Source organism: Mixophyes fleayi, chromosome 2, assembly GCF_038048845.1.
Source record: "Mixophyes fleayi isolate aMixFle1 chromosome 2, aMixFle1.hap1, whole genome shotgun sequence".
NCBI lineage: Eukaryota > Metazoa > Chordata > Amphibia > Anura > Limnodynastidae > Mixophyes > Mixophyes fleayi.
In genome coordinates this window covers 259,521,468-259,540,770 of record NC_134403.1, presented here as the reverse complement: position 1 = coordinate 259,540,770, position 19,303 = coordinate 259,521,468, and the positions used below count along the sequence as shown (strand labels likewise).

The window sequence follows — 19,303 nt, the reverse complement described above, 5'->3', positions numbered from 1 at the left end:
TTTTAGGCATAGGTACTATGTACATGACTCCATCGACGTCATTTTAATGTAGACACATTTGTACTTGTTTCCTTCATTTTAAGTCTTAGGAAAAATGGCTGCCAATGTATAACTTCTGCGCGATACTGCAGACATTGTGCATCATTTTTTTTCGGTCTTGGAATTACAACTGTACCCACAATACGTCATATGTATACGCTTTTTACGTCATTTTCAAGCGCCCGGAGGGAGATCAACATGGGGGTTACATGGTGAGTAATAATCATCATCACCATTTATTTATATAGCGCCACTAATTCCGCTGCGCTGTACAGAGAACGCACATCAGTCCCTGCCCCAGGGACATCGGAACACCATCATTAGCTAAACATATTTGTTTAGTAATATTCATTATTATGTATTATAATTTGTTAATTTATAAGATCCCACAGATTCCATGGCATCGGATACAGTAAGCAGATAGATGAGGTTACACATAAGAAGAACAGATGAGTGTGAGTAATGTTATGGGGACTCGGACAAAGAGTAGCAAAAGACAGGACAGGACATATAAGGGACTCAGACATTAGACCAGCATGAGACAATAAGTAAAGAGGACCCTGCCTGTAAGCGTTTACAGTATAGAGGGAGGGGTGGTGAGTGACAGTAGGACCAACTGGGATAAAATGGAGATGGTGGGTGAAGGAAGAGGAGGTGATGTGTAAGATGGCTAGTGGCGCTAAGTAAATAGACCGTGATGATAATGGTCAGGGGGTGGTAGGATAGGTGAGCTTGAAAAGTGATTTCACATTACATGATTCATCGGGGTTCATAAATAATATTAATAATTGTACTGCACATGTATGCAACTTAGGGGGGAATTCAATTGGATGCGTTACAATAAAAAGTAACGTGGCTCGCGACTATTACTTAAATACCGTTATTACGGTAATTTCAACGCCGGCTATTTGCTTGCAGCTCCCTGAGTCACGAGCAGAAAGCCGGGTTGATTTTACCGTAATAACGGTAATAGAGTTATCGCAGCGCTAATCTAGGGGGAATTGAATTCCCCCCTTAAATTTATTGCATATCAACTTAGTCCACTTGGAACAACAACATTATTTGTTTTTGTTTTATATAGCTACATCAGTGCTGTATAATCACACTTTGAACATACAGGGCCTGATTCATCGAGGAACGCAATTTGAGGTTTTTGTTAAAATTGGATGGAAATTGTATGCAGGTACACCCATATTCAGTTACAAGCGGATCTAAAGAAACATTTTTAGTTGAATACGGATATAAGTCTGCTCTGCCTATATGGCACTTGCTGTATGTAGACAGAAACTGCACTGCAGGATACGCACAATGCATATGTAAATAAAAAATCCCATCAGAACGCACATATAAAATAAAAATTATTAAATACATTAACACCCTCTCTTATTTGCAAAAACATGTTCAGGCATACATATGCGACCGTCATCACTATCACTTGACACTTACACCTGCATTGTTGCTGGTGCAAGTGATACTGCTAAAAATCTCGTACCTGAGAGATGCCAGATGAATGTGCGTGAGCACGGCCTTGGCACACCCTTAATGTATGCATGCACTTGCGTACACTGCCGTACAGCCCATTTCTGATAATGTGCAGAGCAATTTTTTACGCAAAGTACAGCACGTAACAGGATTGACATTCCCTTCTAAAGCAGGCCCACAATGTTAAAAATACAGGTCAATAAAAACTCATACTAAAAAGAATGTATTTGTCATGTGTTTCTGAAAAGTGTAACACAGGTTCCGTTAGCAGAAGGGAAGAGCGTGCAGCAGACTGTCGAACTTCTTACTCGTAAGCTTGAGCAGCTGGGAGCAGAGAAACAAGGGACATTCTATGTGGACTGTGAGACATATCACACTGCAGGGGCCAGTGTGGGAAACACAGGTACTAGCATTAATGTCATAATGCTACGCAATTGTATTTGTTTTTTGTTTACTTGTTTTAGGGATAAAATCAAACTATAAAATCCTGATTGGGAATCTAAATCAGTACTCACCAGTCTGCAAAAATGTTGACAATAGATAAATGCCCATTGATCAATAATAATATTAAAAATCCATTATTAGTGACTTGGCTGACTTTCATTTTTTGTCAAATATCTTAAATATTAACAACCATCTAAAACGAAGTATTTAGTTGCTTAGCTGTAACATGAACAATGGTATAACAATATATCTGTGTTGGTGCTATGCTTGCTGAAGGAGGTCTGGGACTGAAAGACCAGCCTATGTATTACACGGGGGAAAGGGGGTTTTAGGTACCAAGTGTGTACAAATTTATATCCTGTCTTAATTCAGAGAGAGGGGAACAGGCTTCTCTGTAGGAGCTATGGATAATTTTGGAGGCATTCCTGCCAAGGAAGACCCCCCCCCAAAAAGCAATTAAGCCCAAGGATGTAAAAACTTTCTGCCTCTGGTGTATCCACTGTTACATGGCAGGATGTGGAGATGTGCCCCCTTGTACTGGCATAATTTTCTGGTCGAAGTTCTCTCAGATACAGGACAAAAGGGTGAGGTAAATTATTTTGTTTGTGCAACTCCTACATATGGACCAAAGAAGTTTTCTTTTTCAATATTATTATTAAAATTTGATTTTATGTCATTCCTTTAAAATATACTTGTAAAAAATGTAACTGAAAATGTAATTGAATTTTGGATTTGGAGAACATGTTTTCAAAACTATAATTATTTTTTTTAGAAACCAAAGTATAAATACATATACAATCGGACCTCAAATTATTTCATTATAATTTCCTATATTTTGACCTCAACTAGCAAAACTGATTTTCCATGCTCAGGACCCCTGGAATTCTTAAGAAAGTCGACCCTGCTGGTGTCTGAGTCTGAAGCACCAGGTTTATAGCCTGAAATTTGAAAGTAGACGGTTTACATCAAATCTACAAAATATGACTTGTATTAAGAAGTGGGTTGACTTTGGTCTGAAAATATGTTTGGTTGTACCATCTTGTGACATGGGGTTGTGAGTAATGCTATGCAGGAAAATATTTAGTCATTAATAGAAAAAACTAAAAAGTTGAGATATTATAATAAAGTAAGACATATAAAAGGAACCACTTTTTGTTTTGCTGTTTTTGCCACTGCTCAGACAGCAGATATTCTGACACTGTGACTGAATGACATCATGTACTCTTTTTCTTTTATTTATGTCAATTAGGTCAGTCTGGGAAGCTCCTTTATATCATGCACACTTCTGAACATCCACTCAGTACATTTGCTCTGTTTGAGAACGGCCCCTGCTTAGTTGCTGACCAAAACCTGGATGTGCTGATGATTAAGTTAAAAGGATTCTTCCAAAATGCCAAAGCTAACAAGATGGAGACACGGGGCACACGCTACCAGTATTGTGACTTCCTTGTGAAGATTGGTACAGTCACTATGGGACAAAGTGGTCGAGGAATATCTGTGGAGGTACTTCACAAACACATTTGCTTAAATTCCTTAATTTCAGTCTAAAGCAGAAATATGACATCTTGAGGTCAGATGTAGAACACTTCATATAGGGGGAGAATCAATTGGCAGCGATGCGGCGCGCTGATATTGCGCTGCGCACATTGCTGCCAATCACGGTAGAAATCTCCGCTCATTTCACCTATATGGGGTGCAAGGAAAAATTAACGGAAATTTCTGTTAAATCTCCCCCGTAAGGTGTCTCATGGACTTTCTGGAGACATCTCGCAGCTAATTGAATTCTTCCCATAGCCCCATAGTGTCACAGAAAGTGGGCCCATGAAAAGTCATAACGTGTGCTTTAGTGTAAATTAACGGAGACAGCCCTGTAATTCTCTGCAATGCAAAATCTGCAAACAAAATTGGCACAAGTAGCAACATGTCCAAACAAAGGATAAATGGAAGAGTGCTTCCCTCTGAAATGGTGCTATGTAAAGAATCTGCTGTTTATTTCATAAACATGAGAAAACCTTTTTTCTACCCCTGTTCGGTGGTGCTCCCATTTAGCATTTGTTGGACATGACTGTATGAGGTTACTGGTTGCACCCTTATATCAAATTGAGTGATTGCAGTATTTTTATTTGTGTGTTGAATAATAGTGTAAGCTGGAGGTGAATGTGTGTAAAGGCTAATGACTGTGGCTTTCACAGCTTTGGTGTCGAACAGGGTTTCTCAAACCCAGTCCTTATGGCCCCCTTATCCCCTTGCTGGAGCACAGGCATATTCATTACTGACTGACACTGTAAAAGATCCATATGTAGTACCAATTATTTCACTTGTGACCTAGAAAACCTTCACTGTTAGGGCTCTCTCATGCAGTGTGTAATTCACTCAATACAGAATTCTTATGGTTAAATACAAATAATTATCATCGCTGGTTTATCAGATGTGTGACCCAAAATATCAGCAAAGAAATAACATGCTCATTGACATTAGACAAAGTTAATATTGTGGTAAAAGTCATTGTCATGATTTGTCTTCCTCAGGTGGATTACTGCCCTTGTGCTGTGCCGGGTGACTGCTGGAATCTGATGGTGGAGTTTATGCAGAGCTTTATGGGTAATCATGCACCATCAGTTCCACCTGTTTTCAGCTCCAAACACGATGCACTGTACACACCCGCAGACACCATGGTGCAGTACATGGAGCTACTTAACAAGATCCGCAAGCAGCAGCAGGGCACAGTGGCTGGGATGAGGTTATGAGAGGATCCCATCCATCTACCTTGTTCACTGGTAAACACACAAAATTGTTCTCTTCTTCATCCTCTTGCCAAACCTACAAGGATATATATGTTCTGCTGGTTGAAAGCTAAGGAACCCATCTAGGACATGGTGGATGTCTATATCAGAAGGAAGATTAAAGTCGGCGTGTTTATAGGATGCCCGAATTGGCAATGTTTTTAAGAGCTGCAGCATTTGATGTCTGAATGGTTGTTTACCAATAGGAAGAGTAGCTTGAAAAACTTCTTAATACTGAAGAAAATAAATGTTAACAATGCATATAAACTGTGATGTACAGAACACAGGACTCAAGACTATTTATAATATCCTTATAGTCTCCATTAGGGGTAATGTTATTTTATATTATAAATTGGCGTTCCTAATGAGTATTAAGAGAACTCACTGATTGTAAGTGGTGACATCAGAAGAAACTGTATTAAAGATATTCTTTACAAAAGTTTATTTGATGTTTAAATCATTGTGTTGCAACATTATTTCATTCTTGAAGTAAAGAAGTTGTTGAAATTAAAACATTGTCTTTGTTCAAAGCTGCACAACCAACTACCTCCTAAATTTTACTAACCTGTTGATTTCTCTAGCCAGAGTACTGGTGAAAAAACGGATGCATGTAGCAACATCCCAAGCTGCTGTTCTTTGAAAACCGGGGCTGTAGGACACTGCTGGTGGACCAAACAGAAACCGTAATCTCATGAATATAACTTCGGATGAGATTGTGTTTATCATTGGTCCCCCTGCTCATAAACCCATGCAGTGCCATTTTAATATAATAGACAAATAAATTAGGTAAATAAAGGTGTACATACTCCCCCAACCAAACAGACCATTTTGACCTGTAATAACAATGTAACCTAGATCATGAAACTTTTGAGGTGATTCTAATATGAATATATTTGAAAGTTGTGTTGCGATAATTGTGTATTCCTTGTACACAATAAGAGATTCTGACATAGTTAACACTGACAATTTCAGTATTATTATTATGGTTTCATTAAATTGTGTTTCGTTATGCTTCTCTGCTTATGTTTTTGTTTTGTTCTTTTCTTAATGAGAGCTGTGGGGTGGTAGAGCAACACCAGGTGCAGTGATTGTCATTATCCATGCTATGGTCACCCCCCTCTGGGTCTATTGTAGATGTTTTTACCTGTCTCTGCCGTAGCTAAGTTGAAAGATTGAGGGGGGAAATAAAGCATGATGTATTGTTGAACCATAGTGAAATATATAGCCATGTGTAAACACAGAAATAAACAGCCATAATTACAAAATGAGGCTTATTTTTGTAGTCTGAGTGAAAAATTAAATCTTTAAGACCATCAACTCAGCTAATCTACTGTATTTACTCACAAAGGGTCAGCTTCCAAGATCAAGCCCCTGACACTAGGCGAGCCAATCAAGCTACCCATTTCTATCCAGGAGCACATGTAGAGAAAAGAACCATGCAGTGGGCTAAGTTAGTTTCTGAAAAACTTGTTGGTGCTGTAAGTCTAATTTTGCTCTTAACGGCCCACCCATGTATTTGAGTATTGGGGTCCTCATAGAGGGGGATGCAGAGTATAGTGTCAGCACCACCCCTTACTGTGTTATCTCACTATCTGTCTGCCAAAGTAATAACATTTGAATATCCCAGGACTTATATTTACTGCATTGAGATTTTTAAATGTTATTACATTGGAGGACTGGGCCATAGAATGTTCCATTGCAGCAATCTCTTCACTTTGGGAAGGCACAAAAATTGTTATAGTTGGAGGATCCATACCAGGCATTCCTGCTACTGCTGACATATTACAAGACACTATTACTGATGCGGACATATAATTGTGCACTGAACATTACTAGCTTATTATTACTGCTGACATGCTATTGTGCACTATGATTAATAGTGAATCTAATGTTACTGGTGGCATAGGACTGAGCACAACTACTGATTATATATATTACTGTGCATTAATGTTGCTGGCATATTACTGGGCACTGTTACTACTGCTGACATATTACTGGGCATTATTATTTACTGGTCACTTATTAAACTGCATTACCGTTACTGTTGGCATATATACAGGTTCAGGTCAGAACTTCACTTTAGGCCCCCAAGATACAGCAGGTTATCTATCAGAAATATGAATTGTCATCTAAGATTCCCTTGAAAGTTAAGTGAATCTCCTGCATAAGTGTGGATACTGATAAATTATGGCTAGTGCATTTTCTTTTTCTCACAAATGCCTTCTACAGTGATTCGTCACACACCAAGGTCAGAGTTAAAAAGTAAATTGCAGTGTGGTATTGTTGCTGAATACTGAAGCAAAGGAATAAAAGGCATTCAACTATCTAATTGACTTGGATGACTGTCTGCCATTCATGACCAGACAAATTGTCAAGTTTTGGCAATGTGCCTTTTTCATAGTGGATCATTTCTTAGATTACACAAGTACATTTTATATTTAGTAGTGGAATAATGATATATTCGTGTGTACATTATATAGGGAAAACATCTCCACAATTATTCCTCTAATTACATTTAAGGAATAAATAAAACCCAGGATATTTACCTGAAAATGTATAGCGGATACATTTTCAGGTAAATTTATCAAGCTGTGGGTTTGAAAAAGTGGAGATGCTGCCTATAGCAACCTATTAGATTTGAGTTATCATTTATTTAGTACATTGTACAAAATGACAGCTAGAATCTGATTGGTTGCTATAGGCAGCATCTCCACTTTTTCTATTCCGCAGCTTGATAAATTTATCCCTTGGGGTGAAAGTAAGGTGGTACAACTGGGTGTAGGAGGGGACATGTTGGGAGGGCTAGTACCATTAATCAAGTTTAAAAGTGACCTGCACTCTGTGACATTAACACATTTTTAGAGAAAGCATGTCTGTCACACACACAGACAATGACTTACATGGATTTACTGAGCTGAGGAGTATCATCATCATCATCTATTTATATAGCGCCACTAATTTCGCAGTGCTGTACAGAGAACTCACTCACATCAGTCTCTGCCGCATTGGAGCTTACAGTCTAAATACTCCAATATATACACAGACAGAGAGAGAGACTAGGGTAAATTTGGTAGCTGCCAATTAACCTACTAGTATGTTTTTGGAATGTGGGAGGAAACTGGAGTACCCAGAGGAAACCCATGCAAACATGTGGAGAACATACAAACTTCACACAGATGAGACCATGAAATCAAACTCATGACCCCAGTGCTGTGAGACAGAAGTGCTAACCACTAAACATCCGTGCTGCCCCAGTAGGAAAGAAGACATTTGTTTGTTTCAATTTTTTAAAGAACTAGATTTATTTTAGGATTCTTTCATTATGTAATTATTTTTGCATTTTCTATTTTTTCCGTTTCTTTTAGAATGAGGTGATGGTCTGATAAATCTTTCCTGTACCTAACACAGAATCTACTGTTATTATATCCATTTTACACTGGATCTAATATTGTTAGCGTTAGTGGAGATCAGACCTGGACCTCCCCTGTACTTCTAAGGGACCTCTCCCAGCAAAAAGAAATACTGTTGACATCATTATGAGGACAGTATGATGTCGCCGGGTTTCCTAGCAACCTCCCTGCACTAAGCTCTTGTGTTCAAAGCACAATATAATGAGTTGGTTCCTGTCCACTCCCTAGACCCATGAGGTGTCACTGAAAAACAGGTTGTATTTTAGCAACATACTGAAATAATTAAGTTTTTATTTGAATAGTATAGAAGAACAAGATTAGGAAAACAAATGCACTAAACCCAGATTTAATTTAAAGTGTACCTATCACCTACGTATAGTGGAGGAATTTATTTTGTAGGTTGAACAAGTATGCAGCCTATTCACAGCACAAAACAGATCAGTGATGGGCAACAAGGGCTTGCAGACCACAACTAGGACGGCGAGCCTTCAACTGCTGCCCACAGCTCTGTGCCCCTGATTCTTTCTCTGTTTTGTTATACAGCAGAGGATGAGAGTGAACATGTCACATACTACAGCACAACCCATTGGAGGAGATTTAGCACCACTTGCTCTCCCTCCTTCCTCTGCGGTCTCTAGCTGTGCAGGTGTTTTCATACAAGTGTGGGAGGTGTGAGTGGCATTCTTGAAATTAAGGGTAATGAGCAACCCTTTTTGAGATTGCGGCCTTTGAATCATTTCAGGCTGCCCATCACTAAAATACCTGTCCGAGTGTTCATTTTATGCATCTTCTGTAGGGTAATGTCACAAATGGCTACAGAAAGTGTTTTATAGTCAAAGAAAAATAATTGCACACCCATTTTAATCTGTTAATAATATTTGGTTCCACTTGCATGAGCATTTTTCAGCTCTTCATAGACATAAGAGCGGGAAAGGTGATTACCCAATAAAACAAATTAGTGTTTTGTAGCAATGTATGAAATTATTCTCAGTCCACATACCTACTAGTGTTTTTACTTGCATGCATTGCGTTGAATTAGCATTTTTGCTTTGATATTTAATTTAGGAGCCGTGCTGGCAATTATTTACCGGTAATTATACCAAAGAAAAGTGCTATGTACCAAAAACATTAAGTTGCACACACTCCACCATGACCTTTAACCTGGTGTAATATACTCTGAACTCAAACTTCCCACTTAATTTCCTATTGCAGGCCTGAATTAATTAATTTGATGTTTTAAAAAAAAAAAAAATAAAACACTTTTCTTATCAATTAATCCCAAGAAATTGAAACAGTAAATTTGGCTGAGAAGTTGTCATTTTGTATCTGATGAGAAGGGGTCACATTGGAGGATAAGAAGGTAGACTATTGTGAAACATAATGTACTTTCTCCAATATTTTATTTGGAAGACCTATGGTTTGCTAAACACATTGTTTATCTGCTTAACTGAGACTGTTGTTTACTTGTATTGATTGTGCTAGCATGCACTTTTCCCACAGTATGAGATTCATTTTAGTCTATATGAATAATAGACTAATGAAGTTTTAAGGACACGGGACTACACTTCATGTCCATTCCCCGCCTTAAAGTCACTCTGGGGCCACTGCACCTTTAAGAGCCCTTTGTCTCCAGGAACCTTATTTACCCTTTTGCGGCTCAACCACACTTTCCACAGACTCCTGCATTCACGAACAGACATACACTTTACGGCCGGCTTTTCTTCAGAGAAATTACGCACTTTGCGTAGAGCTTAAATAATACCTCGAGCACGGCCTGCGTGTGCTGAACGTGGGGGAAGAAGGCGGTAACGCTTTGTGAGTGTGGCTGCCATCTCCACCAATGAGAGCGAGCGGAGGCAAAGGCGCCGGCGGGCGGGAGCCAGTGGGATAATGGTATATAGAGCCGGGGGGGCGGGGCTTTGCGCAGTGGCGGCGGGTGACAGGTCGAGCGTGCTGCGAATGGCGGAATAAAGAGCGGGAGCGGAGGAGACATGAGGCGGAGACACCGTGGAGGAGGAGGGGCGGACACCGGGGAAACAGGTACCGGTTCATAGGGGGCGGGTGCTATGTACTGGAGGGGGGCCGAGGGGAGGAGCAGAGAGAGAAACCGGAGGAGGTGGAACCGGGGGCAGGCACACACAGCTTGTATGTATACAGACACATGTAAATAATACAAAGGCTCTCATCTGTGTAGTTATTTCTGCTAATCTCCCCGTGCCCGAGCATTGTCCCTTTATTCTGTATTCTAGGCTGCTAGAGTGGCACATTGGGATATATTAGGTGAGGGTTAGTTTCTAAATAAGCTGATTTGTTTTTTTGCTTTTAGTTAAATTATTATATTAAATTGGAATGTATAATGCACAGACCATAAACTACAGAACCCACTACCAGTTCCACATTCAAAACAATTGAGCAGTTTATCTATTATTTTACACTTTTCATGCATTGTGTTTGCAAATTTCAATTGCATGTCAATTGATATATGATGGTTTTCCTTATATGTGAATCTTTTCTTTTCTGTTATTTATTACTCTGTTCTAGAGTTTGCTGAACAGGTTTAATAGAATATATAAAAGGTGGTGTTTTAGGCCTGTTTATGAGATGATTTGAGAAATAGTTTTGTTATGAAGTTAGGGATCATTGGAGTAAATAAAGCTTAAGATTAAAGTGTGCACCGTTCATAAAAACTATGTCTTGATTTAAAAATGTGTAGGCTTTCAAGCCAACCAAAATTGCAGGCATGTAAATCCAATTGTAAAATTAGGAAAAGTAAACTATGATTGAGTTTTGTGTGTGTTTGTTTTTAACCAGTGGTTGAAGTTGTGGTGTGCAAGATGTGAGCAAATGGAACTTGTTAGTTTTACAATCCAAGCAGTAGGAGAAGTGCGGATATGACATACCAGCCCACTTTGACCACTGTTTCTAACCCATTAATGAGATGCAGTTTGTATATTCATCTTCCAATTATTATCTTTTTGTTACTGTCACAATGGTCCCTGTTGTCCATGCAGTACTACTTATAAACTGACTTAAGACAGCAATGCTCTCTGACAGCATAGGGAGTGGACAAGAGGCGCTATATAAATGAACAAATTATGATGCGGTCATCCTTTCCCTCCCAGAAGGTGAACTAAGTGAGCTTCCCTATGTCACCAGGATGACAGGATCTGGCTTCCATTTTCATCCCACGTAGCACAACCTTCTACTCCCACGGGGTCTCATGGAGGCTACTTCCGTTTATAATCATAGATATAGTGCCTGATCATGAGATAATTGTGGCCGTGTTGCCACTCAGTGCATCTGGTGCCTTACAGGTGCACACTTCCAGCTTTACTGAGTTCATGAAGTGATAAGTAGCTGGAAGAATGTCAATTTGATTCAGCGATGTCATGCTTGTTACCTTGCCTCCAGGTTGAACACACGATTGAGGTCCAGATCACATCTGTATGTTTATGGAGAGAGGGAATTAATGGATGACATAATTGCTATGTCCACAGCTACCTGATCGTAGTAGTGCACAGATGTAATATTTACCTATCTGGTGGTCAGTAGTTTAAAGATCAGGATATTTCCAGGACTACATCGAAAAAAACCTGTCCCTCAAATTCAGCCAACATGTATGCAATTTGTGATGTTCGGGAAAGAAGGAATATGCAAAATAGGGCACTCGGAGGGCTCTCAGAAGGCTAATTTAATAAAATATAAACTTTATCGGTATTTATTTAAAAAGTAGCAAAAATAAGATATTAATGTTTAATTTATTGGGGGCGTGGCCTGGTACAGTATGGAGTAGGACGTTGGTTCTTCAAGCTCCTGCAAAATCCGCTATATTCCATACGTTTCTTCCTCTTACTGATTGCTGCTGCACTTCAGTCTTGAAGCCGAACTTCATATACTCCCTGCCGAACTGGCGCTGACACTTCTGGAGATTTGGTGGAGCGGGGTGCAATTGTGGTGCTGTGCTGGATTCTGGCCTGTCCTACCTTCCAGGTGCGCTGAATCTAAGTCTGTTGACCCGGTGGATGCCCCCCCTCCTGTGTGCCGCGTGCTAATTTCTCGGCTGGCTGTGCAGCTCCTGTGGCGGAACAACTACTTACCTTTTGGCGCGATCGCACTACCGTCAGGCATTGCCCTTTGCCCCCAGTTCTGAATCTGGCTCCGGGATTGCAGGCTGTGTTCCAGACACCGCTGGGAGTACAGTCGTCGGGTTGTGCCTTTCTCAGAGCTCACAGCCCTTCTTGATATGCATGCAGTGAGGAGAACGCTACGGGGCCGATATTCGCCATCTTGGATCCAAGACACGCGGGTTGTGGATCTGTATCTTTTTACTGGTGTCTCCTGTGCCACGATCTGGCAAATGCTGGGATTTCTATTCGTTTGCTGTTCTTTGCAAAAGCCTGCTGCATATATCATATTGGCTATCTCTTTGGTGCTGGCAAACTCCTTTCGAGGTTAACAATTTGTAAGAGAATTACTGTGGGATACTCTCTGTGGGTCAGTGACTTTTCAACATTACTGTTTCGGGGGAAGGGGAAATTCAAACCCTGGGTGTTTATTGCTGTACACTCTGATACGCTACTGCTGCAGCGATATGGGAAAACATGACCCTGCAACGGCTGCAGCGCCTAAACTGGAGAGTTATGCTCGCCAGTCTACATCAACTGCTACTAAAGATGATGGACATCTAGCTACAGCATCAGATAACCCACCCACTTTGAGTCCACAGCTTACTGCGACCTCTCCATCCTTGCAGCAGATACTCCAGACTATTGCCACCAGTGCCAAAGCAGGTCACAGATAGGATAGGAGAGGTGCAGGCTACTCGCTCCCTTATCCGACATGACCTTCAAAAAATGCAAGAACGAGTGGGAGAGGCAAAGCATAGAATCTCCTCACTGGAAGATGCTGGCGCTCCTGTACAGGGTCAGCTTGAGGATTTAGCGACTCCGATAAACCAATGTAAACAAAAATTCTCAGATATGGAGGGGCGGCTACGGCGCAGTAAACTGAGATTTGTGGGTCTTCCAGAAAAGTCGGAGGGCTCCAACCCTGAATCATTTCTAGAGAATTAGCTGATCCAAGAATTCAGGGGAAAAAAGCCTTCTCCCCCTCATTTCTTGGTTGAAAAGGCACACCGCCTCCCACCTCGGGCTCCTCCGCCTTGAGCCTCACCTCGTACATTTATTGCGAAGATCTTTCATTTTAAGGACGGAGATGCTGTTCTTAGACTGGTGCATCAACAAGGCCCTCTTAAATATAATAATCACATAGTCTCCGTATTCCCTGACTTTGCCTTGGATGTGCAAAAGTCTAGATCTCAGTTCGCACAAGTTAGAAGAAGATTGAGAGATCTACAACTGCCCTATGCCATGTTATACCCGGCCAGGCTTCGAGTGTCTGCAGACAACACTTCTTCACGTCACCTAAAGATGCTGTTGATTGTTTTGACCGCAGACTGCCGGCTGAGACCTTGGACACCTGATGGCTTAAGTTTTCTGTTTAATATTTGATGTTCTTTTGATACCGCCTAGGTTCTCATTATAATTACAAAGTGGCTCCTCAGTGGAGTGTTTATAGTGGCAGAATTGGTTGAGGATTTAAATATGGGAGACCTCCTGCAGTAATAGCTTACTAACCTCTCATTTACTTTTAGATAGGTAACTAGGTTATTTAGGGTAATCTTTAATAGTTTAGGGATCTAAGTGTACTCTAGCTGTTAGTGTTTCACTGAGTATGTGGGGTTGGAAGGGATGGTTGGATCTGTTTATTTTCTATATATGTATTTTGCTTTTTTTTTTCTTGATTGTCAGCCGTGTAAATTTCCGTTATGCTTTTACAAATATGCTCCGTGGGATTGTTGTGGGGCAGGTTCAAAATGTATTTGTATGCATAATGTGATGTATATTCAGTATGTAGAAAATATGCTTCAACTGTATGGTGATTGTGCCATTGTTGTCCCGTTTTCCTCAGATATATGTAAATGTAGTTCTGGGAATGGCCCCTTTGGGTTATGTGTCCTTCGCCCCTCATCTTGTATCCTGTTCCTGACTCTCTGATGTGCTATGGATAGGGGTTAGCTGTGCGGTGGGGTGGGGGGGGGGCTCCGCCTGATCATCTGGAATGTAAGGGGCCTAAAAGACAGGGTTAAATGCAGTTTAGTGCTCTCCCAGCTTAAAAAATATGCACCAGACATTATCTGTTTGGGGAGACACTTGCACCAGTGGTAAAGTACTGGCACTTAAAAAACAATAGGTGGGGTAGGCCTACCACTCTGTACATTCTCCATATTCCAGGGGGGTTTCTCTCCTAATAAGGAAAAACTTGCACTTTACACTAGAACAGCTGCAGCTAGACCCTTATGGTAGGTACACTTTTACAAGGGCAATAATGGAATCCTCTCCAGTAATGGTTCTAGCAATCTATATTCCTTCCCCCAAGGTGCTTGGAAGGGCGGCGTCCTTCATATCCCAATCGCCGGATACCCCTGTTATCTGTATGGGAAACTGTAATAATGTGCTCGATCCCAGTCTTGATAAATGAAGAGAGACTTCTTTTGGAACTCCCTTAAATCCCTCACGGCCAACGGCATTCTCTAAACGTCTTCAGGAGATGGGGCTTGTGGATATTTGGCTAAGCTTGTTATCCTGATGTGTGACAATTTTCCTGTCACTCTACCACATATAATACACTTTCCCGTATAGACCTCATCCTTTTATCCCCTACTCGGGAAATATTCATTCTCCTGTTCTGGTTCAGGTGGACGCTATGATAGATAAGGGAACTTGTTTCTGGAAGCTGCCTCCAGCTTGGTTACAACCAATGGCAGGTGGTGCCAATCTTATAGCTCTTTGGGAGGGCTATTTTGAGGATAATTCTTATGCTAATCCAGCCCTTCTATGGGATGCCTTCAAGGCCTTTGTGAGGGGAACACTTATAAAGAAAGTGGCGGACATCAAAAAATTAAACCGCTCTGGGGAGGTGGAATTGGAGCAGTCAACTTATTTGATATCCTGAACAATGGAGGATAGAATTCAGTGGCTTGTTGTACAGCGCAAGTGGTCAGATTTTTTTTCATTTGATAAGCCCAAGAGGTGGTTATTACTTTGCTAGGCAGTTGCAGTATTTGGTAGCTGATATGGGTGGTATTTACTTGGCTTGTTTGTTTAGGGAGGAAGGGGCTAATAAGGTGATTACAGCTATACTTGATCATAACGGTATGAAACATTATTCATGGGTGGATATTGCGAATTCATTTTTAGGTTATTCTAAAGAACTTTTTGGCTCTAAGGTGTCCTTCACGGACAAACCACTCCACAAGTACTTAGATTCTATTAAACTCCCTAGTTTGACTAGTGAGTGTTACCTTGCTGGATGCCCCTCTTACAATTGAAGAAGTGGAGTTGGCAATTAAGTCCTTTCCCAATCGGAAATCCCCAGGCTCGGATGGTATCCCAGTGGAATTGTATAAAAAGTTTGATAAGTTGTGTTTTTTTTTTTGTTTTGTTTTTTTCATTTACTTTAGTGATTGTAGCAATAGTGCCCTGTCGGGTTTTCTTGGTGAGCGAGCGGGGCCTCTGTTTACTCCATTGCAGTTGCTTTTGATGGGCCGGTCTCTTAGGTCAGATGCACCTATCATTGCCCAGGCAATTGGGGTCTGGAATATGACACACAAAATCCTTGGTGGGAGTGGGCTGGACGCGGACCCCCCGATCTGGCATAACACTGCTCTACCTGAATTGAGTGGGGATGGCTTTTGGCGCCACCTTGGGGTGTCCTCGCCTGGTCACCTACTATGAAGCCTGCCTGTTTAAGTGTTTTGAACAATTTCAGAGAAACTTTGTTCCCTCAAAGGGCATTCTTTCGCTATTTGCAAATCAGACATACTATCTTGCCGCAATTTGGCAATACACCCACCCATACTGTTAACGTTGTCAATCATATCATTACAAAAGAATATGGGAGGACGTAGAGTCATTTCATCGGTGTATATGGAACTTCATTACCATTAAGCTAGTAATAGCTTTTTACCTCTTAAAGCTAAGTGGGAATCCGATGTTGGTATACTTGTAGAGGAGGATTGGTGCCACATCCTAAAAAGTATAAAAGATGCCACATCATGTGTCCGCTTCCAACAAATTAATTTCTATATTCTGCACCAGGGTATGTCATACTCCTATGTCATTGACTACAATTGATGGGAGACAGGGCACTCTGAGCTCTAAGTGTGGGTTGTCAAGATGTGATTTTTGGCATATGTTAGGGGATACATGCTTTCTGGACTAAAATATGGGAGTGTATTGGTGAGGTTGTCCCGGGGATCTCCCCTTTGGCGCCTAAGTCTTGTTTATGTGGTATATCACTTTAAGACAACTTAAGTGTACCTCTTTACAAATTTTGTAAAGCCATAAATAATTCTAGCAAAAGTTATCATAGCGCGTAATTGGCTTGCAAATATAAAACCAGACTTCTTTAAATGGAAGGCTCTGGTAAATGACACTATGAATCATGAGAGATACTTACACTGAGAGACGGGTGGAATACAAATGCCACGAAATTTAGTCTCTTTGGTATGAATCAAGACATAGATTAGGTGTGGTGGGCTCTGACTTCAGTTAATGTAATACCTGAATTTTGCTTGGCTTATCTGTTACCAATTTTGCTTCCATATGTTTTACGATCACTGGTGATGTATGTACGTAATTATATGTTTACTTATTGTGACAGGATGGACCGCTTATGCCACCCTGTCTGTTGCGGGGAACCGTCTGGGCTTACTTTGCCACCGTTCCCTTTCGCTATTCCAAATGAGCCCTCTTGCCGCAGTAGGAGGGGCTTACAAGAGCTGCCACCACTGAACTCCTATACCGGCATCCAGAACCAGGTTTCTTCTACGTGACTGACGCTGCTAGCGTGTCTCGTTGCTGATGTACCTGGGCTGGTAACTCCGGACCTCTTTCTATGGATCTGGGTTGCTGTGAATGGATCCCCCCTGGACCATCACATTGACCAGGGCTGCTGGGTAGCAGGCCTTTGGCCAGAGCGGGCATGAGACTTCATCATATGCCTAATTGGAGATTTCCACTAGCAACTTTTCAAATCCCAGACAATGACACTTCCATACAAAATACATCCCAATACACACAAGACCTCCATCCACAAAGGCCTATTGTATCAGATATATGCATCAGAAATAAGGCATATCCTTTTCGTAAGGTGAAAACAGGAAAAAACAGTTTCTACCCTGGTCTCAGAAATAACGATTTCCTATCTCAGAATATATACAATACAAAAAATAAGTGCCTATGCAATTATATAAATATGCGCCCTGCTCTATTTCACTTAAATAAATTCATACCATAAGTTATTTGAGTGATCCAGTCACACTTATAATTTATATCTGCGTCAATATGTCTCTTATGTATGTGAGAAAATGATATTTCCTTGATATCCATCCCATTGCAAACTTTAATTGACGGCTAACTTATGTTATGGTTTCTTTTTCTTTTGTCTAGTTTGTTTTTGTATACTTTCTTTTTTGTATGTTTTAAAACCAATAAAAAAAATTAACTTTGATTTAAAAAAAAAAAAAAAAAAAAAAAAGTCCAATTTTAATAGCAAAATAGTTAATTTGATATATCTGTATGTTACATAACCCTGTTAAATGTGACAGTGAACTGATATATAGGCAGTGGCGTAGTATGTTTTTATATGTAATATAGTTCCCTCTTATGTGACTCTACTATTACCAATAGTTGTATGTCCAGTCCAATTCAGTCAGGCTAAGCACTAAGAAGTGTATGCTAAATTGCTATGTTTATTGAATAATATGTAAATCAATAGGAAATACCATTGATCAATTAATAGTGTGCTTGATAGGATACTCCCTAAATTCAGCTAGCAATAATTAAACCCCTGGGTTAATGTGGTGAAACTGCTATGATTGTAATTCTTATATAGTTCATCTAGCAGTTACTAAACCCCTGAATTTTGTTATACAATTTGCTGTTGTAATTCTCATGCAATACAGCTTATACACTTCAGTGGGTAAGTGTTGTCCTTCTAAGTTATAGCTAGTGGAGTAGCTTTTAGAATAGATATTGCAATCTACTTAAGTATTGGTAGTTCTTGCTTTCACCAACACCCATACTTTTCAGTAAGGGACCTGTATACCATTGAACTAATCTCCCTGCTGTTTCTTTTAAATGAGGTCCCTTCTTTCAAACAAGGGTGCTGTTTAATTATTGCCTCCAGGGCAGGCAAAGAAAAAAATAAAGTTGCGAAGTAGATAAAGGGGAGCTCAGATTTCAGCCTGTGTTTTTATTGTCTAAAAATATATTATGTAAATAAAAGTATTGGTTGCATATTTATTCTCCTAGCACCCCTCTACTCTAAGAGTACCATTCTTGTTGGGAGACAGCAGCTTTTCAAAAATGTATGAAATCCCTTTTTCAGTTTTAATTTGGTAAATAAATGAAAATATCCCCTTGTGACAAATATTGGAAACTTCTCTGCATTCCAGGTTTAGTTTGGAAAGGTAATTGGCCCCTTACTTGATATGGTAGGGTGTTGTATCTTCCCCACCTTCTACTTTTTTGGCTCTGTGACCTTTAATAATGCAGTCCTCTAATATTCGAAAGCAAAAAAATCATAGTGTTGCAAGTGCAAATATGAAAAGTTAATTGTATGGGGTACCATTATTATCGAGACACCTGTAGCTATTCGGAAAGTTACGATAAGCTCATCTTTACAACTATCCATTTTTATTTTTTGTACATAAATTAAAAAATTTTTTTCCATTACTGCACCAGTTTCCAGAAACTCTGCATTCCGGCCTTAGGCTGTAAAAAAATCAACGGTAGTTTCTAAATATGCAAAGTCTTTTTATTAAAAATAAATTATGGCTTGTGTGTCTATCGCACGGAACAATTACTGACATTGAAGTGTAAGTGCCAAAAAGTATAGGATTCAGTCATTTGTGTTGCTGTGATATCACTGCCATATATGTATATAAACCTGTGTGTATGTATGTGTGTGTGTATATATATATATATATTAGTATGTATATATTTATATCCAGAGGTTTAAGAAACTTTTTGAAGATCATTTCTGTTTTTATAGTAATGCATATAATGAAACTGCTCACTT

The 19,303-nt window shown here is 40.1% G+C and overlaps 2 protein-coding genes across 4 annotated transcripts in view; both read left to right on the top strand.

Annotated features, from left to right (window-relative positions):
• Window positions 1-167: 167 nt before the first annotated feature.
• MED20 (mediator complex subunit 20) lies at window positions 168-6,013 on the top strand. Its single transcript, XM_075196018.1, has 4 exons — window positions 168-251; window positions 1,770-1,924; window positions 3,215-3,468; window positions 4,494-6,013. Exons 1-4 carry the CDS (start codon window positions 190-192, stop codon window positions 4,710-4,712), a joined length of 690 nt encoding a protein of 229 aa, XP_075052119.1. The 5' UTR covers window positions 168-189; the 3' UTR covers window positions 4,713-6,013.
• A 4,063-nt stretch (window positions 6,014-10,076) lies between these two features.
• USP49 (ubiquitin specific peptidase 49) overlaps window positions 10,077-19,303 on the top strand; it is a 41,466-nt gene continuing 32,239 nt past the window's right edge. For 2 of the 3 annotated variants that reach the window (XM_075196007.1, XM_075196008.1), the window contains exon 1: window positions 10,077-10,198. The gene's annotated coding sequence lies outside the window, so the exon portion shown is untranslated. Of the gene's footprint in view, window positions 10,199-10,353; window positions 10,439-19,303 lie in introns of those variants that run through there. The other variant, XM_075196009.1, reaches the window with a different exon arrangement.

Bases quoted from the DNA above. Each gene is read 5' to 3' on its own strand.
- MED20 (XM_075196018.1), top strand. From the start codon at position 190: ATGTATACGCTTTTTACGTCATTTTCAAGCGCCCGGAGGGAGATCAAC. The intron at 252-1,769 runs GTGAGTAATAAT...GTTTCTGAAAAG, and splicing joins ATCAACATGGGGGTTACATG to TGTAACACAGGTTCCGTTAG. The intron at 3,469-4,493 runs GTACTTCACAAA...TGTCTTCCTCAG, and splicing joins GTCGAGGAATATCTGTGGAG to GTGGATTACTGCCCTTGTGC.